General features: G+C 43.9%; 1 protein-coding gene across 2 annotated transcripts in view; it reads left to right on the forward strand.

Moving 5' to 3' along the window:
* Positions 1–22,141, forward strand: part of RABGGTA (Rab geranylgeranyltransferase subunit alpha) — a 316,511-nt gene that overhangs the window by 142,897 nt on the left and 151,473 nt on the right. For both annotated transcript variants that reach the window (XM_069238152.1, XM_069238151.1), the window contains 4 exons: positions 206–288; positions 378–476; positions 1,465–1,570; positions 17,698–17,749. In XM_069238152.1, coding sequence (XP_069094253.1) covers positions 206–288; positions 378–476; positions 1,465–1,570; positions 17,698–17,749 — 340 coding nt within the window. The remainder of the gene's footprint in view (positions 1–205; positions 289–377; positions 477–1,464; positions 1,571–17,697; positions 17,750–22,141) is intronic.

Raw genomic sequence — 22,141 nt, forward strand, 5'->3', positions numbered from 1 at the left:
AAGTGTGCTCAGAACAGGGGTACGGCAATACTGTGTGTGTTAGAGAGAACTTGTACTACTTCTGCTATTTCTGTGTGTCGGAGTGTATATATTAATATATATCTTACACTCCTATGTGTAAGAGAACCTTGCATTTATATTGGCTGTATTAGAGTGCGTGTAGTTTCTCTGCTACTCACACAGTTATTTATCTGTTCTCTTCCAGCTGATAATGAAGAGTCATTGCGCTGTTTGTTGATCAGTCGGGAGGGAGGCTGGGTGGCAGTTAGCTTCTCTCAGCCTGTCATGGTAAGTGTGGTGTCCCTTGATATCTTTGACTTGAGTTGGTGTGGGATTAATCCTGCTTTACTGATCCAATCTTGTTTTTGGATTAACAGATGCCAACAGATTCCGATGACCTGCTGCTTTTCTTGGACCAAACTCCACTGAAAGTGTCCTGGAGGAACCCCACTGAGAGGAAATATAGTTCTGTCTGGGTATCCTTTCAGTGCAGCATGGGCTTTAAGTAAAGGTGTCACCTATAAAAGGGCCTGGTGTTTATTCGTATTGCAAACATACATTATAGGGATGCATTGTCTGTTATGCTGTAGACCATATAAGTATTGCAAAGCCAATACATGCAATTTTTTTTTTTTAGGAAATATTTTGTAATAATTTGGCAACTTTTCATGTGTCCTAAAACGAAAGTCCCATAATAAAGCAAACTTTGTTATATAACCATATGGATGCTGAGAGTAAAACCCCTTTGCAGAGCAGTATAGTGGTAAGCTGTAAATGAAAGAAGAGTTCTGAGAAAAGGAGCAGAGGAAGTTTGTGTGTAGGTGGTGAACCTAAAGAGCATAAACAGTAAAATATTGCACAGTAGTAATTTTGAAAAAGAGACAGTATTTTCAGTGTATCTTTACGAAAGCCTGTGTACACATGGATTTACACTTTTGTTAGTTTACAGTATAAATATAACATGTTATCATGAAAACTGCCAAAGGCATCAAAACTACACACACCGCCTAAACTAACAGCCATAAATCAGCAATTAAAATGTTCTTGTTTTTGCAAAGTAAATACATCCCAAACTGACTCACAATAACAGATTACAGGTCAGCAAAACACAATAAGAACAAAAATGGGGCAATGTTAGCATCTACACAATACTATGAGTTGAAGGACAGCCTATTTAAGCAATGAGAAATCATGGAAATACATGAAAACCAAAGGCAGAAGGGGCTGACCAAAAGCCCACTGTCCTTCTGTGCTTATGTTTGTACTTTCTTTGAAATCATTGATGACTTGAGGTCCTCCAGACATCTTAAACTGAGGTTAGGCAGACCTGGAAAGGGCACCTTGTCACTCTTCCAAAGCTATGCCGAGGAGTAGGTGCTTTGCCATGTCTCTGTTTGCTCTCTTTCCATATTGTTGCTTTTTTAAGTTGTTTTGTTTTCACTCCTTAATGCTACTCTGCCTTAGACCTGTAACCTTCCTGCGGGGTCACTTAGTGACCTTTGCCCTCGGCATGATCTTCGCGTCTTCTGGAAGGATGGTTTGGGGAAGATGGAATGCTCACTACTCAGAGGTAAGGGTGGGACTCCCTGTAGGATGCAAGCCATCTACTGAGTGGGAAGGTGTATTCATAGCAGTCATGCGCAGAGGTTGACCCAGGATTCCAGGCCTCAGGGAATGTGGGCTCTGATGAAGGAAGCCAGTAAAGATTCCTGCATGCAGGTTTGTAAAATAGTTTGTAGCTATCTATTGATAAATGCCACTACTTCTCCTACTGTGACATCGTCTGTCATTACCTCAAACCTTTTGTTTTGTATGCTATCACCTTGTCAGTCTACTTTTAGCATTTAAATTACCATTACCTCCACACCATCACCTCAGTTGGATGTTTACCTCTTCTGTAATTTTTTAATCATAACTATTTCCCACATCAATAAGAAGTATTCATGCATTTTGCAATGGATTCATTGTCTTAATTATTGTACCTCTACAATAACCATGTTGATAACCTTAGCATAATACAAAAATGTTTTTCTTTATAATCCCCTGCATATGCGTCAGAGAATTTCATAACATAGAAACAAAAGGAACATGGATACAAATCCATAACAAACTTGTTTCACTCATTTATATTCCATATATGGTATAACTAAATCATGCAACTGGTCACCTGGGTGCAGTGTTTTGCCAGCTTCTCAGTAGTACATTTTCTTCCACATTTATAGACAAACAACTTATAGTGGGGTGACCTCAGGGCTATATGGAGGAGTCTTTCTTCAAGGAAAATATTGGTCGAGTTTTGCTTTTAAAAGTGTCATTTTAGCATACCATTCAGCGCTCACAACAGCCTGTCCTGCCCCTTCTCTGCACCATAATACCCATCCTCTCGGCCTATGCCCATCTTTTGAGTTCTGTCCACCATATCCTACTTCTTGGAGCCATCCTTGCTTCCTGCTCCATGGATGATCTGCATTTTGCCAACAAAAAGGCAAGAACCTACATGTAATTTTGAATTTTTTAGATCACCTTATATGGCCTAATAAACTTGCAGCAGGTTTGGCCTTCAAATTTTTGTTTGTGAGTTCTAATAGAAGGGGTACTATTTCACCCCAAAATTGTGTGATGACTGAACAGCTCAACTTTAAATTATGTAGCTCTGCCTTAGTTCGTTCACAACTGTGGCAACAGTCTAATACTTCTGGGTATATCTTAGATACCCCGTATAAGGGACAGGTACATCTGGCGCAAATACCTAAATTGTATTAATTTCAGATTGGCATTTCTAAAGACTATTTTAAGTAATCTAGTGCCCTGTTGCCGTCAATAGCAGTGGGATGTGATATGTGTCTATTCAACCAAAAGTACTCTCCGTTTGCTCTATATCCCCAGTCCCCAGACACATATCCACTTTTGTGTGAATGTCATGAACAAAGGAGTGGAATGAATACACTTATATATGTATTTTCTTCTAAATGTCGAACATCTTTCATGGTTGCAATCACGTGGTGAATTTGACCAAGAGCATCCTACATTGGATACTCTTATTGTATGTCATGTGCACAATTATAATCTCTTTTTCAAAGCCCAGGTATATGTCTAATTTCAAATAAATCAGGTTTTAAAGAGTCAAAGAAAGCCGGCCATTTGATATTCAAGACTAAACAGTTGCTATAGTCCGTGGCTTCCCATTTAAAGTACCTCCCGCTACTGTAAATTTACCCTCGTTGTCTATGTGTTTTGATTTGATTATATAAGGAAAACTGGGCTATCCAAATCAGGGTCCCCCAGCATAACCTGAAAACCTAGTGCCAAATATTTGACCATACAGTTTATTTTCTAATCTTTCAGCTTCTTTTTGTGCAAGATGTATTGTTGATACGCAAAATGCACCTTTCTGCATTTTCAAAAGGTGTATACTTTATACATATTCGCTGGGGAACCTACATCCCTAACATTCCAGATAAATAACAGTGTATTTTGTAGACATCTGTTGTATGTGTCATATTTGAAAGGAGGCATATTGTAAGTAGTACCTCCAGAGGGCGGTCCATTTACGTAAACCTTTGCCCTCCCCATTGAGATGGAAGTCCCCTGCGAGTACACTTGTAATTGTGTGCTAGTCACCAACTGAAGCACACCTCTCCTGCACCTCACCATTCATCTCAGCAACCAGAAAAGATCTCCAGCAAGGAGCCCCTCAGTGGGGGTGTGGGGACATTGGGCACTGCAGTGCTGGCCCAACGTGGAGCTGCCAAATGATGAAGCATGACACCCCTTTGGGGTGTATGAGGGCTCTTGCTCCTGAAAGGGGCTATCCCGTATGGGGTTCTGACCTGCACTCAGTGCTTTTGGTTTTTGTTAGTTTAGTTGTGCTTGTTACACAGAAAAATATTTGGAGAGGCTACTTGGAATAACTGTCACCTCAGCCATTATTCCAAACATTATGCAAGGGGGGGGCCTCTAGCCTTTTCCATTACCTCCATTCGCCAATGTTGTTCCACCGAGAGTAGCCTTCAGCATCTTTAACTCTTGCAGTGTATATACACACTCTTGTGAGATCCTTAAACTTTTTTTGCATATCTGACATTGATGGGTATGTGATGAAAAGGGAGTATTCTGTTTCCAGCACTCTTTTCTACTAGTTTCCTGTGATGTGCTCTCTGCAGACCCACATCTAGGGCAACTGAATTGATCTTTGTTTCTAAAGTTTTTCTAGAGTAGAGAGTGGACTACCAGGTAGTATCTTGCCAAATATTTCAGCGTCCACATCAGGTGCAGTGCCCTGCTCCTCAGTGGAAGGGTTTGGTGGAGCCCTAACCCCACAGAGTGGAGTCTTTCCTACCAGACCCTTTAGCTGTGCAGACTTCATGGCTTCAGTCTGCTGTCAATTCAGCCAGAATGGCACTGTTTAATTGGAGCTTGCTACAGCAAGGTGGGGTCGGCAATGGACCCCACCCTGTGCACCCCAGTATCATCACGCAGCAACAGCTTGATTGACTCCCCACTCTGATGATGCCTTGTGACACAGTCCAGGGCAAGGGCAGAGCACAACGCCCCCCCCACAACAGCCCGACCCTTACCCCAGTGCTTAGAGGTGCACAAAAAGTACCTAGGGGACACCTCTCAATATTCCAGTCATCTATACCAGGTGATAAACATTGCCATACATTGTTCAGTCACCTTTATGGCTGTTAGAAATTGAACTGTTAGTTGAGGAGGCTAGGTACCCACCTCAGGTTATAACCACAATCCTTGTCAGGTTGCGCCCTCAAAGTTACTAAATTAACCAGATCTCAATCCCCTAATAGCAGTGGCACATAGCAGATAGGCTTAACATAGAAACCATATGTAAAGTATTTTGCAGTACTAAAACACCAATAAAATAGAAATACCAAACAATAAAATTCCCAAATGAATTAGAAAAATAGTGTAAACTTCAATAAGCAAAATTACACCAAAATGACAAAAATCCAATAAGGGGAACCACTAATGCCAGGAAGCACTAAGTGGCAATGATAGTCAATGATCACAGTAGAACAGGTTCTAGGCACAATCTGACGATGACCACAATGGAGTGCAGGCCGGAAACACTAACCAGGTTTGTTCTGATCAAACATTTCACCTTCTGTAGTCCGCCACAGGAGTACATTTCTAAAGTCCCCCAGGCTTCAGGGGAGGCACTTAGAGATTCACAGGGTGGTAGACAAAGGTCAACCGGAGGGTCCAGCCGCCACTGGAAAGCTGGGTTGTTGCAGGAAAAGGCCTCTTGTAGCTTGTTGTGTCCCTTTAACTTTAAGAGGAGGTCAGCCATATAATCCCTGGAGTCTATTTCTTTGTCCTGGGTATAATAGTGAGAGCAGGTTCTGTCGTCTATAGGCTTTTCTCAGATCTCAAACCGGAGGCTCAGTCCCTTCTTGATCTGCCACAGCTCCAAGAGAGTTCTGAAGTGGGTGCCTGAAGATGCCACATTTGTACCTGGCACAAGCTAACTGATGGTAATAATCCTAGGGACACCTTAACCAATAGAGTTAGGGTTCCCAGGCTAACCCTACCCACATTGGGCAATTTCAAGATGGCTGAAGGCTTCACCCACACTAAACTAGTATGTGACATCTAAGCAAAACTTGACACATTATTGTGAAAAAGTATCATCACAGCCCTGCATATTCTTTAAGGTTTGCCTGTTGTTTGCCCCTGGGAGCAAGTTCACACCTCATTCACATCTATTCAGATGCTAAGTATGGGCTAGCAGAAGTGGTAGAGTAAAATTCAGATTTAGCTTTCAGGGACTTCAGGCAGGGTGAAGGTAAGTTTCTAAAAGTTATGTTTGATGGCATGTGTAGCCGTAGATACAGATGCTCTGCCATCTAGTGTTTGGTCTGGAAGGTTGCAAGTTGTTTCTCTTTGAAAAGTCTTTAGAGTCACGAGGTTGAGTGACTCCTTCTTTTCGGGGATACTGCGCATGAGCATAGACTCCATTGTTAGATTGTTTTCTTCGGCCGTCGTGTTCAGTTGTGTTTCACTGAAGCCCAGGCGAAGACCGCCTTTTCAGACTCTTTCCATTCAGGACACATCCCCCACAGTCGATGTTGTTTTTGAATGTGCATATTCCGTTTCTTGCATTTCGGAATGAGAAGCAATCACCTGTTGGATTGACGCGCACCGGCAGAGGCCTTCTGGGCCTTGCCTTTCGAACTGACATTTTCTCGATTTGACCAAGGAGAGAATTAACTCCTAATGGAACAGACTACCTTCCATTTCTGTTCCAACTGCCACACAAAATTCCTGCAGACCGACCAGCACTGGGTCTGCAACCTCTGTCTGTCCCCTGGTGATAAAGAGGAGGACAGCACGGCTTGTCAGACTTTTTGATCCAAGAAAACGTTACAGGATCGAACAGCCCACCACGGTGAGGTGCAGCGACAGGAGATTGAAGGGACACTGGACATCTTTGGAGAACAAGATGTCAGAGGCAGAAAAAGAAATACAAGAAGTCTTTGCTACTAAGGAGGAGGCTTTTTCGGTTGAGGCCTCGGATTCGGATGTGGACGTGGTCCTAGAGATGCAAGATCTCCCTCTGGCGCAACATACAGTGAGTATTGGCTCACCTGTCCTGCCTAAAAATCAGCTCCTTCTGCCAAAGTAAAAGCTACTGGGCCACCACTGCCATCAGGCCATGGTTGGCACTAAAAGACTAATTCAGATGCTCCACCATCGAGCTCTGCACTCTAACCAAAGCCTAAACTTAGTCTCGGCACCAAGCCGTCCAACTCCCACTCCGGCACTGACTGCTTCGGCCTCCCAGTTGGCACTGACTACCCTGGCGCTGAAAAGACCAGCTCAACCTGTCTTGGGTCCGACCGTTTCTGCTTTGAAATATAAGATCGCTTCTACGTTGAAAAAAAACGAGGATTTCACGATCTTTGGAGCCAAGGCGCATCCTCCATAAGATGAATCAGCATCTAGACACCAAGCAGAAACAGCTTCATATACAGCCACAGACTGGCCATGTTCTAGTCAAAGCTGTTGTTACTACCCCCTCCAAGAGACAACTTTCGTTTGGAGAGGATATTGATGTGCCTGTGCATCCTGCAGAGAATACCAGGATGGATAAAGACTCTTCTGCTCCACACCCTCCTCTACCTACCTCTGCACCACCACCTACACTGCCTCGACCACCCTCTCCTGCACCTCCTCATTCACAGGGTGACCCTCTTGACATCACCCTTCAGCGTTACCTCCAACCTTTTAAAGGGGATCAGGGGATGACACCCTCCCTTTGTCACAGTACACTGACCCTTGGTCAACTTATGATGTGGATTCCCACACTGACCAAGATACTACCCTGACAGACCATCTCCCCAGATGATACCACCTCCTTTTAGGAGTGTATCAGTAGAGCGGCTACTTACCACCAGGTGCTCTTAAATAAGGAGCCCAATTAGGGTGATTTCCTTTTTGAGGTCCTCCCCACATCTCACAAGGCTACACAGTACCTCCCAATTGTGAAGAGGATGATGAGGCACTCCGAGGATATCTTCAAAGACCCTGCTAGACCATGCATCGTTACACCGCATGTAGAAAAGAAGTGTAAGGCTTTACCTGCAGACCCAATTTTTATTAGGAATTCCCCCTGGTTCATTGGTGGTCTCCAATGCTAGAAAGCGCGCTAATTCTCAGGCCTCTAGTGATTTTCCACCACCCGATAAGCAGAACAAACTTAGCGATGCCTCCGGTAAACGGATTTCAGCCCAAGCTGCCAACCATTGGCGGATAGAAAACACACAAGGGCTGTTAGGCAGATATAACTGTGCCCACTGGGACAAAATGGAGGAACTCCTCCTATAACTCCCAGAGAAGCTCAGAAAGAGGGTCCAAGAGACTGTTAGTGAGGGGCAGCATTTATATAATAATTCCATCCTCTGTGCCCTAGATGCCGCTGACACAGCTGCACGAGGAATAAGCACAAGCATCCTTTTGTGCCCACATTTGTGACTATTGATATCTGGCTTTAAGCCTGATGTACATCAGACTATGCTAAATGTACCCTTCAATAAAAAGCACCTCTTTGGCTCACAGGTCGGCCAGGCAGTCGAAAAAATGAAGGAGGACTCTGATGTGGCTAAATCAATGGGTGCTCTGCAAATTACTGCTGCATGTGGGTCTTTTCGCTGGCCGTCATTCAAACCGGCCTCTAAATCCATGGCTGCAGACATCTTGTCTTTCTATCACAAAGGCCAGAGGAAAGCATACTGCCATATTAGGCTTCTATAGGAGTTTGTATAGGGGAAATAATAATGAAGAGGCAAAACATCCTCCCCATGTGGCTCCCCAACTGCCACAAAGCAGTGACTCCCTTCTCCTGCCCCCTGACTACTCAACACCTGTCGGGGTTGTTGGATATTATCCAACATGGTTACTGTCTGGAGCTCCTTGCCACACCTCCAAATATTCCCCCTCACACTCTCAAACAGTCTCCAGAACAGGAAGTTCAGACTTTCTTAAGCAAGGAGCCATAGAACCTGTTCCAATATACCATCAAGGGACAGATGTATACTCTCTGTAATTTCTGATCCTGCTTCCCTACTTTCAAAAGTGGGGGCTTCCAAACATTGATCTATTTGCAACAAAAAAAAAACACAAAATGCCCAAATTTCACCTTCATCCAGCACCCTCAGTCCAAGGGCAATGGCCTATGGATGAACTGGTCACGGATATTTGCCTATGCTTGTCCGCGTTGTCCTCTCTTCCATTTCTGGTTCGGAAGCTCATGCAAACATCTCTCACGTTGATCCCGGTGGCCCTTACATGGGGCTGGCAACCATTGTTCACCACCTTTCTAGAACTGTCAGTAGTTCCTCGCGATAAGCTTCCCCTCAACCCGGACCTTCTCACTCAGGACAAAGATCATATCAGGCACCCAAATCCCAAGGAATTAACCCCTTCGCTGCCAGGCCTTTTCCCCCTCAGGTGCCAAGCCTTTTTTTTGGCTATTTGGGGCAGTTTGCGCTTAGGCCCTCATAACTTTTTGTCCACATAAGCTACCCACGCCAAATTTACGTCCTTTTTTTTCCCAACATCCTAGGGATTCTAGAGGTACCCAGACTTTGGGTCTTTCCCCAGCAGGAGGCCAAGAAATGTAGCCAAAATACAGTGAAAATTTCGTTTTTTTTTTAAAAAATGGGAAAAAGGGGCTGCAGAAGAAGGCTTGTGTTTTTTCCCCTGAAAATGGCATCAACAAAGGGTTTGCGGTGCTAAAATCACCAGCTTCCCAGCTTTCAGGAACAGGCAGACTTGAATCAGAAAACCCAATTTTTCAACACAATGTTGATATTTTCCTGGGACATACCCCATTTTTACGAATTTTTTTGTGCTTTCAGCCTCCTTCCAGTCAGTGACAGAAATGGGCGTGAAACCAATGCTGGATCCCAGAAACCAAAACATTTCTGAAAAGTAGACAAACTTCTGAATTCAGCAAGGGGTAATTTGTGTAGATCCTACAAGGGTTTCCTACAGAAAATAACAACTGACAAATAAAATATTGAAATTGAGGTGAAAAAATTTGCAATTTGTCTCTACATTTTACTCTAACTTTTTCCTGCAATGTCAGATTTTTTAAAGCAATATACCGTTACGTCTGCAGGACTCTTCTGGTTGCGGGATATATAGGGCTTGTAGGTTCATCAAGAACTCTAGGTACCCAGAGCCGATAAATGACCTGCACCCTGCAGTGGGTTTTCATTCTATACCAGGTATACAGCAATTTATTTGCTGAAATATAAAGAGTAAAAAATAGCTATCAAGAAAACCTTTGTATTTCCAAAATGGGCACAAGTTAAGGTGTTGAGGAGCAGTGGTTATTTGCACATCTCTGAATTCCGGGGTGCCCATACTAGTATGTGAATTACAGGGCATTTCTCAAATAGACGTCTTTTTTTACACACTCTCCTATATTTGGAAGGAAAAAATGTAGAGAAAGACAAGGGGCAATAACACTTGTTTTGCTATTCTATGTTCCCCCAAGTCTCCCGATAAAAATGATACTTCACTTGTGTGGGTAGTCCTAGCTCCCACGAAAGGAAATGGCCCAAAACCCAACGTGGACACATCCGTTTTTTTTTTTTTTTTTACAGAAAACAGAGGTGTTTTTTGCAAAGTGCCTACCTGTAGATTTTGGCCCCTAGCTCAGCCGGCACCTAGGGAAACCTACCAAACCTGTGCATTTGTGAAAACTAGAGACCTAGGGGAATCCAAGATGGGGTGACTTCTGGGGCTCTGACCAGGTTCTGTTTCCCAGAAACCTTTGCAAACCTCAAAATTTGGCTAAAAAAACACATTTTCCTCACATTTCGGTGACAGAAAGTTCTGGAATCTGGTAGGAGCCACAAATTTCCTTCCACCCAGCGTTCCCCCAAGTCTCCCGATAAAAATGGTACCTCACTTGTGTGGGTAAGCCTACCGCCCACGAAAGGAAATGGCCCAAAACACAACATGGACACATCACATTTTTTCACAGAAAACAGAGGTGTTTTTTGCAAAGGGCCTACCTGTGGATTTTGGCCTCTAGCTCAGCCGGCCCGCGGGGGGGCAGAAATGGCCTAAAATAAATGTGTTCCCCCCGCCCCCCCCCGGGGGGGAGGCTTGACTACAAGGTCGCTCCCCTTGCGTGAAGGCGCAAAAAAAAAAAAAAAAAAGATCCGGTGCCTAGTGGTTTCGGGGGAAGATTCACCTAAAATCGGCTGATTTGCCTCCAAAGGGGGGCAGAAATGGTCTAAATACAATTTACCCCTCCAGGGGAGCGACCCTTGCCTAAGGGGTCGCTCCCCATCTCTTAAAAAAAATAAAACATTAATTTGCCCTAGAGCCTAGAGGTTTCTGCCCCCCCTGGGGGGCAGATCGCCAAATAACAATAGGCCGATCTGCCCCCGGGGGCAGAAATGGCCTAAAATAAATTAGCCCCCCCACCCCTCCCGGGGAGCAACCCTTGCCTACAAGGTCGCTCCCCTTGCGTGACGGCGCAACAAAAAAAAAAAAACCCTGGTGCCTAGTGGTTTCTGCCCCTCTTGGGGGCAGATTGACCTAAAATCGGCCGATCTGCCCCCAAAGCGGGCAGAAATTGCCTAAATACAATTTGCCACTTCAGGGGAGCGACCCTTGCCTAAGGGGTCGCTCCCCATCTGTAAAAAAAACAAAACAAAAAAAAAAACACATAAAAAAATTTAGCCCTGGCACCTAGAGGTTTCTGCCCCCCCGGGGCAGATTGGCCTAATAACAATAGGCCCATCTGCCCCCAGGGGGGGGTAGAAATGGCCTAAAATGAATCTGGCCACCAACCCCCCCCCCCCCCCTTCCCCACCCCCCACCCCGGTAGCGACCCTTGCCTACGGGGTCGCTCCCCTTGCGTGACGGCGCAAAAAAAAAAGATCCCTGGTGCCTAGTGGTTTCTGCCCCCCTTGGGGGCAGATCGGCCTAATTAAAATAGGCTGATCTGCCCCCCTGGGTGGCAGAAATGGCATAAAATAAATTTGCCCCCCAGGGGAGCGACCCTTGCCTAAGGGGTAGCTCCCCTTACGTGAAATTCACGAAAAAAACCCAACTCCCAGGTGTCTAGTGGTTTCCGTCCCCCTTGGGGGCAGATTGGCCTCATAAAAATAGCCCAATGGCCTAAATATAATTTGCCCCCTAGGGGAGCGACCCTTGCCTAAGGGGTTGCTCCCCAACCTCTAAAACAAAAAACTAAACAAAAAAAAAAATTATCCCTGGTGCCTAGAGGTTTCTGCCCCCCCCCCCCCCGGGCCAAATTGGCCTAATAATAGGCCGATCTGCCCCCGGGGGGGGCAGAAAAGGCCTTAAAAAAATGCCCCCCCTGGGATGGGAGCGACCCTTGCCCAAGGGGTCACTCCCCACCTCTAACACAAAAAAGTAAACAAAACAAACTAAAAAAAAATTAACTCTGGTGCCTAGAGGTTTCTGCCCCCGGGGGGGGGGGGGTCAGAAAAGGCCTTAAAAAAAATGCCCCCCTGGGAGCGACCCTTGCCCAAGGGGTCACTCCCTTATGTTAGTTTCCTTAAAAAAAAAAAAAAAAATCCCTGGTGTCTAGTGGGCGTTTTGACAGCCGGATTGCTTTCAATCCGGCTGCCAAAACGCAGAGAGAGACTTCAAAGGGAAGGAAATAACTTTCCTTCCCTTTGAAGCCTCTCTCAGCCTCCCCCATGTGATCTGAAGAGAAATGCAAAGCATTTCTCTTCCGAGGGGAGGCTCTCTGATTGTCAGCGCGCGCTCCCGCGCTGATGTCGCGGGGGGCATGGGTGGAAGGGGAAGGGATTCCCCTTTCAGCCCTGGCCTGGGGGGTGTGGGGGGTGGCCCTCGGGGGAGCGCTAGCGCTTCCCCCGAGGGCCGGTCGCAGGACGTAATGGTTATGTCCATGGCGCCACACGGGTGCTGCCATGGACGTAACCATTACGTCCATGGCAACGAAGGGGTTAAACCTTGGGATATGGCTCCGGAAGTCATAGAGTTTGGATACCTTAACCTGCCTCAAAAATGCATGGATATTCTTAAGGAAGCATGTAGACCCACTGCTAGAGCATGTTATGCATGACACTGCTAGAGCATGTTATGCAGCAGAATGGAAACACTTTGGCCCTCATTATGACCCTGGCGGTCACCAGACCGACAGGGTCACGGTTGCGGTTGGAACGCCGCAAAAGTGGCGATTTGACCATGACATTACAACTGAGGCGAAAGCACCACGGTCAGACCGCTAGCACTGCCAGGTTTCCAGCAGGCAACAGCCTAATGGTCTCTGCGGTTGTAATCCACCAGGGCAGCGCTGCTCTGGGGATGATGAGTCCCCTTTCCGCCAGCCTTGGCATGGCGGTAGCCCCCCAATGCAAAGGCTGGCGGAAAGGGAGTGCCGGGGCTCCTGCACTCCCGTTTTCGGGCAGTGAAAAGCGCGACGGGTGCTGCTGCACCCGCTGCACCGCCGCATTGGCATTGGCTCAAATACGAGTTGCCGTCATTGTTAAGGCCTTATTCACCGCAGGTCCAGCAGGTGGAAACAGGCCCTGCAGTGAACTCCTAATTGGGCCAGCGGTGTTCAGGCGGCCTGATGGCGGTACGGGTTTGGCGGGCGGCCTCCACCGCCCTCCAAACTCTTAATGTGGGCCTTAGTCTGCTACAGTCGATCCAAACAAGGGGATCCTTCCAAGGTCTCGGTGCAGGGTTTTCCTTCCTATATTCTTCATTTGCAAAAAGCAAACCTAGCGTACACTTCCATAAGACTACACTGGCAGCTATAGCTGCTTACCTTCAGAATAGACGGCATTCTTTCCTTTTCAAGATTCCAGTCATTAATGCTTTTTATGGAAGTTATCTAAAGTGATTCCGCCAGGAACACCTCCTGTGCCTTCTTGAAATCTTAATATTGTGCTCACTAGACTTATGGGCCCACCATTTGAACCTCTACATTTATGCCCCTTTCAGTTTTTGCCTTTGGAGGTGGCATTTTTAGTTGCTATCACTTCACTTAGGCATGTAAGTGAGCTCCAGGCTTTAACCCTGCAAGAACCCTTTTTCTAAATACACAAAGATAAAGTAGTTCTTCGCACCAACCCTAAATTTGTACCAAAGATGGTATCTGAATTCCACCTCAATTTATTGAATTGCCAGTCTTCTTTCTGCAGCCAGATTCTGTTGCTGAAAGAGCTCCCCACACTTCAATTGTTAAAAGGGTGCTTTTGTTCTGCTAGACAGAACAAAAATTTTAAAAAGCCCAAACAGCTTTTTGTTGTTTTCTCGCCACCACACAAAGATAACCCCTTATCTTTATCCGGCAGGTTGATTGTTAAATATATCCAGATTTGCTTTGATAAAGACCTTTACTTGGTCCTCCTAGAGCGCACTCCACTCGTTAAAAAGGAGCAACCATGGCCTTTTTAGTAAATAATCCCATAGATGACATATGTAAGGCAGCTACATTGTCTGCACCGCATAATTTCACCATGCATTATTGTGTGGATGCCTTAGCACGGCAGCAAACTAATATATGTTAGGCAGTACTACATACACGTTTTCCAGACCACTGCACCACCCACAGATAAGCCACTGCTTTCCCGAGGGCTCTGCTTTAGTCTATGCAGAGCATGTGTATCTACAGCCATACATGCCATCAAATGGAAAATGTTACCCTCTAAACAACTGTTTGTAGCATACAGTGCTGTTGATTCATATGCACCCACCATCCTCCCCAGACACTGGTAGACATTGCAGTATATTCACCGTTATTCATATACTCCTTTGCATGGACATCCCTGTCTTTTCTATTAAACTACACTCCATTCTCACCCGCCTGCGGGAAAGCAGTTTTAATGATGGAGTTGATGTCCATGCGCAGTATCACCAAGAATGAAGAGTCACTGCACCTTGTAACTCTAAAGACGTTTGGAAGAAAAACAGTTTCCAACCTTCCGGACCCAACATTAGATGGCAGAAGTATGCAGAGCATGTGAATCTGCAGCACTGCATGTCGCAAAGCTGATGCTCACTCGGTAAGTAACATTTTCCTTTCTATAATATTTAGGAAAAAAACAAACTTCGCTATTGAATTGTATGTCTATTAACCATTATCATAGTTGTTTTCTTGCTAATCACATTCCACAGCTACTGTATTAGTATTTAATATTTTATACCATTGTTTTCCTATGACACAGCCACGCTTGCAAAAGTGAAAATAGCTCATTTGTCCTCATTTTAATTACCATGCATCCTACCTTATAGGCAATAAGGCATACTTAGGGCTTCGGATGACTTATAAATTTTTAAAAGGAAGGTTTTGGTCAGGTGAAAGGGGTTATTTTCACTGGTCGAATTTGTAGTTTTGAAAGTGCACAGGCAGGCTACAAAGGTAGATCTGGAGATATGTTTTACAGTGCAACTGCAGTGAGTGGCACAGTGATGAGTTCTGCAGCCCTCTAGTAGCATTTAATTTAATTTAGCATTCCTGGGTAGGATTTGTGCCATATACTAGGGACATATGGACAAATTAAATTAAATAAACCAATCAGGTGTACACTAATCATGCCATGTTGAAAGGAGAGTAGCACAGGCACTTTACCAGTGGTTAGCAGAGGTCAAGTGCACATAGTTCTATAAGCAGTAAATATGAGCTTCAGCTGAAAGGTTCCCCCCTCTCTCTAACCAAAATATAATATTATGTTCAAGATTTGGAACAGAACAGAAAGGAGGATTAAGGCTCACTCCCTACTGCCCTCATGAGCAGCAGAACGTCTTTCCATCCCCCAAATCCATCGCATTTGGCTTGCTGTTCTGTCCTCAGTGAGGGTCAGCTGTGCAGCACTGTCACCAGACCGACTTACCCTTCATGTAGTTATCGGTGTGTAAGCCGCTGACCAGGCCAGTACTCGATTCAGTACAGTGGGATATCCAAGGATGCACTGTAGTATTTTATTCCTCTCTCCAGGAGTGCTCGGTGACCAGGACGCGTTTAGGAAGGCAGGGCAGTATCAGATGCTCTATCAACCCTCTCTTCAGGAGCGCCCATCTGCTAGGATGCGATAAGGAAGGTAGTAGCCCTGCAATATTAGTACTGAGCCATGATGCCCCCAGGTGCGTCTCCCACCTCCCCTGGAGGGATTAACACAAAGCTCACATAAACATAGCCAGCGTCATTTTGCTGTTAGTGTGGCCTGCGCTTATTCTTTTTGGAGTCCTATCTAACATCATCCAGTGGGCACGAGTGCAAATTTGATTTTGATGTTCCTTGCAGATCCCATAATGCCTCTGCCATTGTCGGCTTGCAAATAAACCATATTTTGCATGATCAATGAGTTTCTGGGCTGGCAGACAGGGAGCTCTTATGGCGCCATTTTCAGCTTGCCACGTTGATCACCTTACTTCTCACCCTCAGCTATGATAAATATCAAAGTACAAGTAATTCATGTATTATAATTAGTTTAAAATACATTAAATTAAAATGAATTTTCTTCCTCCTTACCCCAACTCCTACATTATTATTATTATTCTTTATCAATAAAAACATTTCATTATCTGTATGTCAGTCATTGTTAAATACATTGAATTAAGCAGTTCTTACCCTGATGCTGTCCCTAGCCAATGTGAAATATATATTTTTATCCTAATGCTAACTCTGCCTGTCAAGAATGCCTAATGTTTAATTTGATTATTTAAATGCAAATATAGTGGATTGTATTTAAAATGGGCAACGCTAATATGAATGACAACCCATATCTCTAGATCATGGTGTTTTTTTTTTTATTTTATTGTATTTGATTTCAAATCAATACAGTTTATTAATGTGTTGCATGTTAAATTATTTAAGATCATTGATTGAGTTAGGTGGCAAGGCACTAAAATACACAACCTGGATATTTTTATAGTAAAGTTCCAAATTGTAGTCATTCAAAATGCTGCTCAACAAAGAAAAAGGAGCCACCAAACACTTTATTGAAACAACACCTTTTCAAAACAATCTGCATAAGACCCCCCTGAGCATCCCAAATTTAAGGTCCAAAGTAAAGCCCAAAGTATTCTTTTGAATTTTTACTGCAATCTTCAGTACAAATTCAGAGACCTTCTTATAAATCATGAACCCACGTAGTTCGGAATGCACATTAAGCCAACATCAGTTTCAATGCTGTGGCAAATATTTCTTGGACTTTGTCAGGTCTTCAATCAAACAGGAAAAACTTAAACAACTGCTAAGTACATTCAAATCGTTCCCACCACCACCAAAAAAAAAATTTCCGGGCTAATATGTGTGTTTTAGTTCGGTGTGGGAACCGAAGTGATGAATAAGGGGTGTACATAGTACGTTACACCCAGTACGCAGTGCAGTACGTGGTTGGTTAACAGATTGAGAGTGCTGTGACCCAGTACACGATTTAGACAGGATTTACTCTTAGGGATTCGATGTTGAATGTATTTGGGGTTTATGATGTGATGATGCCGATTTGACTAGATGCAGCTGTTGACTCTGTGATGTGGTATGTCAAGGAGCTCCGTTTAGGTGACTGGGATAGATATATATATATACATAAGTATTTTGTACTATTCACTTTGCAGGAGTGGGAAACTTCTTTTAACACTAGATTGGGGTCTTGATTTATCAGAAGGTCTCTGAATTTGTGCTGAAGATTGCAATAAGAATTCAGCGGAAACCTTTGAACTTTATTTTGGATCTTAAGTTTGAGATGCTTGGGGGGTCTTATGCACATTACAATCAATTACACCCTTACCCTAACACTAACTTTATTAATGGTAACTTTTTTATTACATTATATTCTGTGGAATTTTTTTGTTATACTTAAATGCATTTAATTCTAGTAAAATGAATTAGTGATAACTTCTTAATTATTTAACCCTTTTGCTATCTGATAAGGTAATTGTATTGAATGGCAAATGTGGGAATAATGTTTTGAGATGTAAGTTTGTCAAGGCACTGCCCAGTAGAAGTAATGGCTGTCCCATTATCTGTGACTAGATACACAGGGGTGATCATCAGTTCAGTTCTTAGAATTGTGAAAGTGGATTTCATGAAAGGTTTGGTATCTTAAGAGTTTTGGGTTTATAAGTCTGGTTATCGTATCTGAGAAGTGAATTATAGGTTAGAGCTCCAAAGGCCCATACATTAGCACTTATATCAAGTTTTCTTCTTCTTAGGGCGCAAGGAGAGCTGGTGTCAGGATTCCTGTACAGAGGCGCAGACATTTCGGTAAAAAAAAAAAAAAGTTATATTTCTATAACATCTTCCTCTTCAATTCTGTTTTTTTCAGTGGGGTTCCCTCTCTGTAGTCCTTTTATCTCTGTTCTCCTTTTCCACTTCTTGTGGTCCGGCCTTAGCCTCTTTTCTCTTCCAACACAGGTACTTGTTTGACTTTGAAACTGAAATGTCGACAAATTATTCACTTTCACTTTTCTTTTACGTCATACCACAACTTGTCTATCAAGAAGAATACAAGGAAGAGGATAATAATGGAACACTATAATAAAGTAGCTTGCAGCTAATGAGTGCCATTCTACTGAATGTTTAAGACGTTTTTCCACAGGGTCTGCTTGCCATATCTATGTTCTTTCTTTGATTGCAACTACCTGCTCCACGCTGTGCTTTCTCATGGAAAATGTCACCCATTCTAGAACGAACCATTTCATTTCCTTAGCTGAGTGATTCTGTTCTTTGTAATGTTCTACCAATGGGACATTCAGGACATTACAAGTTCTTGATTAAATGTAGCCATATAAGACGTCATACTCAGGGACATCTTAAGAATTTTAGGGGCCCTGGACCAAATGTATTTTGAGAGCCTCTGTTCAGAACAACTTTGAATTTATGATTCAATGTCAGCTCTTTGGCCAGATCACTGACAGTGCACATGTAAACGGGTCCCCATTTTAAACGTTTCCATCTAATATTTAGGGACAGTGATGTGTGTTTTCAATATTGTAATAAAGCAGCTCACAAATATTATTGCAAATAATCTCAGCGACCCACTTGCATTTCTCATATGTGAGGTCCTCTTTTGATCTAAAATGAACTTTTTTTATGGATACTGCATGGTGCTGAAAACCCTATGCACATTTCTCTGCAAAATGTCTGTAATATACTACCATACATCACCTGTATTACAAATAAGTTAAAAGAAACTAGCATTTTAAGCAATCTATGCTTAAGAATCATTCTAGGTCATCAGGATAGGACTGTCTGGAACAGAGCGGGTCATTCAAAGGGCCCTGTGAAAGGCTGTGATGTTTTTCCAATGTATGGACATTTAATGCATATATTATATTTTTGGTTTTCCATTTTTTTTTACCAGTTATATTACATTATTCAATTGTACATGTAGTATTCCATGCAAGTCAGTTTCCATAATTATGGTGACCTGTGAGAAGTTGCATATCCTGCATTGGGGGGGGGGGGGGGGGAGGTGTGTATTTTCAGGTTCCTTATATGCTTTGATTAGCCTGGCTGTGATATTCCTACCCCTTTAGAATGCAATAATAGGTGTTTTAATGAGGAAAGTGTGTGTAATCAGTGCCACTTTTTCAAAATGATTTTTGGACATTGTTGGAGTCAGTACCAAATGTGGTGACACATACTCAACAGGTTTCCTTGTTTATTTCTTTGTCATTCACTAGGGTTTCACTGTTGATAAACCAAACCCTTCTGAGTGATGTTTTTTTGATCAACCACTATGGATATTCTCTGGCAATCAATTTAGATGTTAGGCTTTTAACTTTTTAGAAATAATCTTCTTCTTTGTGCACTTACATCTAAAGCTCAAAAAATGGCCAAACAGTAGGTTGTATCTCAGATTCCCCCCCACCCTCCCCCACCCCTCTTTATCATTACTGCATTCTGGGTACGCCCACCGAATTATTTATGGAATCCTAGGACTCCCACTGAGACATTACTCCATCCTAGGCATTTCCAATGATTTGAACTGCAAAACAATAAAAAGCACTAATACGCATTTATCAAACAAATGATAAAATATCTTAAGTTCACAAACAAACATAAGAAAATAAAAATGTTGGAGCTTTCCAACATTCAATTGAGGCCACTCGTCGTACATACTATATTCTGTGTGATGCACTTGTACTGCTCCCATGAATCAATCTGACAATACTGTCTTAATTTGCACCTCCAATTTCGGATTCTTTCACATCTACAGAATGTTTAACATTTGCAATTTCACATTTTGCAGCTTTATTTATATAAACTTTATTGCTATCAATATTATTCATTTTCTAAGCAGTCATGGGCCCTTGAATAGGCTTCACTGACCCCCTGCAGTTCATTGACCACTGGTTAAGAACTCAATTCTATATGCTTCCTCCCATATTAGTATTTAAAAAGGGTCAGCCATTTATATTTCTCAACACCCAGTCTTGAAGATGGGGTCATATTTTTTTTTAAATCTTAAATAAAATGAAATTTCGACCACTGCACTCCCTGATCCCCTGTCTCCACTACTCCTCTGCCGTTTGTTATCTAAGAGTCTGTCGCATTTGTAGACTTCTACACAGAAGCAGTGTTGCAAGCAGAGCAGTGCATATTCCGCCCTATCTAAACCTAAACTACATAGCTGTGCCTTCACCATCTTCAGTTGCTGCCACATTCTTAGACCCTTGTCCATTTACCGATGTCCTCCAGTTCTCTTACCCTTCCCTTCACCTCTCCTTTCTTTTCCTTACGCAGTAAATTGTCAGCAGTGGACCCGGAAATAAACTCCCCCCAATGACTGCCTTCAGAATGTCCCCATGGTAGCTATGGAAATACCTTCTACATCATTTATAGTTAGGATGTCAGTAATTGTCGGTATGATATGATGACCTGTGTCAGGTCAGTGGAGCAAGCTCACCTGTAATCGTCAAAGATGGATACTCTGATGTATAGGGGCCACCAGAAGCACAATAGTTAAGGTAGCATGATCGGATAGCGTCCTGAGTTAAATTTCTATTGTTTTTTAATCTGCTTCTGCACTCACCCCTACCGCCCCTGTCCCAAAAAATAATCAGTGCCCGCATAGATGGTATGAGCACAGGAGTTTAAGGTATAGTCCCTAGTATGCCGGTGTGCCACTCGCCACAGCTTGCACAATCCCACTTCCTGTAGTCAGATTGCCCCCTCATGTGAGAGTGCTCCAGCTTGGCCATAGCACTGTCCCGACCTAACTAGGGCATTACTCAGCACCAGGTTAAGGTCCTCTCCTATCAAAATCGTCCAGTCTGAGGATTCCATAATGTCAGTTATGGCCTGCATTAAAAATTGCTCCTGATTATCGTTAGGGTTGTATATGGAAGCCAGGGTGAAGGCCACATCCCCCAGTTGGACTTGATACACTAACAGTCACCCCCATAGCTTGACGACTTTTCGCCCGCTGCCCTTTTAAAGGAGCAGGAGAAGACTATAGCAACTGATCCTTTCTTTATACGGTTGTAGGAGAAATACTGGTATGGGAAGTTTTATTATTTCAGCCTATGACTGCCGTCTGGGGTTAAAGGAGTCTCCTGCAACAAGCATACATCCCCACCATCATGTTTTAGATAACACAGAATCGCTTTACTTTTGACTGTGTTATTGAGCCCTTTCACACTAAGGGTGACAATCTTCAACTCATTGTGGGGAAGGGTAAAGGAAGGCTATATCTTAGGTGTGTGCCCAGTTATGGTGGCATAGACTGTACCAGGCTCTGACGCCCCCTGGAGCTAGCAGGCCAGTTGTGTGAAGGGGTCCCATGCACACTTGTGGGCCCCACAGTTGAGTAAGTACATAACTAACGTAACCCTCAACCATAAGCTCAAACCAGAAACAAATGAGTCCACTGTTGATCTGGTAGTGTCTAAGGAAGTCCATGAGGTGATGCTGTGAGAGATCCTGGCAAGTCTGCATCCGAGGGTGTGTAGCAGAGCTATTCGCCCCCATGCCCAAAAAGGCAGATATAGCCCCACTAACTTAGCAGGGGGTCCAAGCCAGACACAGGACTGGGAATGGCTTTAGTTTGTCTCTTGTCATTCTAGGTCACTGCTGTCAGTGTCAGCATGTCGCTCCTATGCAATGGTTTTGGGGTCTGTTCGCAAGCCGTTGGGTGATGCTGGAATTCTCCTCCATTTGCTGCGCTGTCTCTCCTTGTTCTAGCAGGGCCTGCATGGCAACTTCCCCTCTGCCTCATCGAATATGTTTAGGAGTCTGCAAGCCTCCTTCAGGTCTTTGAGTTGATGATGAGTGTGTTCCCAGGAAAAATAAGGCGAGATGGATGGTCCCAATTGTAGGAGATCCCCTTTCTCCTGAGAAATGTTGTGACTGGGCAGAAAGCCCTGCATTTCAGGAGGGTTAACATGGACAAGTATTTGTATAACGCTAATTTGTGGCCTCAGAAAAGGACAGGCTCAGCATCCCTCACCCTGCCCCCTCTTTTACAATCTGAAATCATGCACGCAGGCAAGGATGTCAGGTGGACGGCCTCCTTCGACACTTGCGAGGCCCACCATATACTCCCTTCCCAACTGCATTTCAGTATCTGCCAGCAAGTCCATATTTGGCGACGAGCACCCTCATGTACCCTGTAATGTCTATGCCCTCGGCCCCACTCACTGCTCTATGGAT

This window comes from Pleurodeles waltl, chromosome 6, assembly GCF_031143425.1.
Source record: "Pleurodeles waltl isolate 20211129_DDA chromosome 6, aPleWal1.hap1.20221129, whole genome shotgun sequence".
Lineage (NCBI taxonomy): Eukaryota > Metazoa > Chordata > Amphibia > Caudata > Salamandridae > Pleurodeles > Pleurodeles waltl.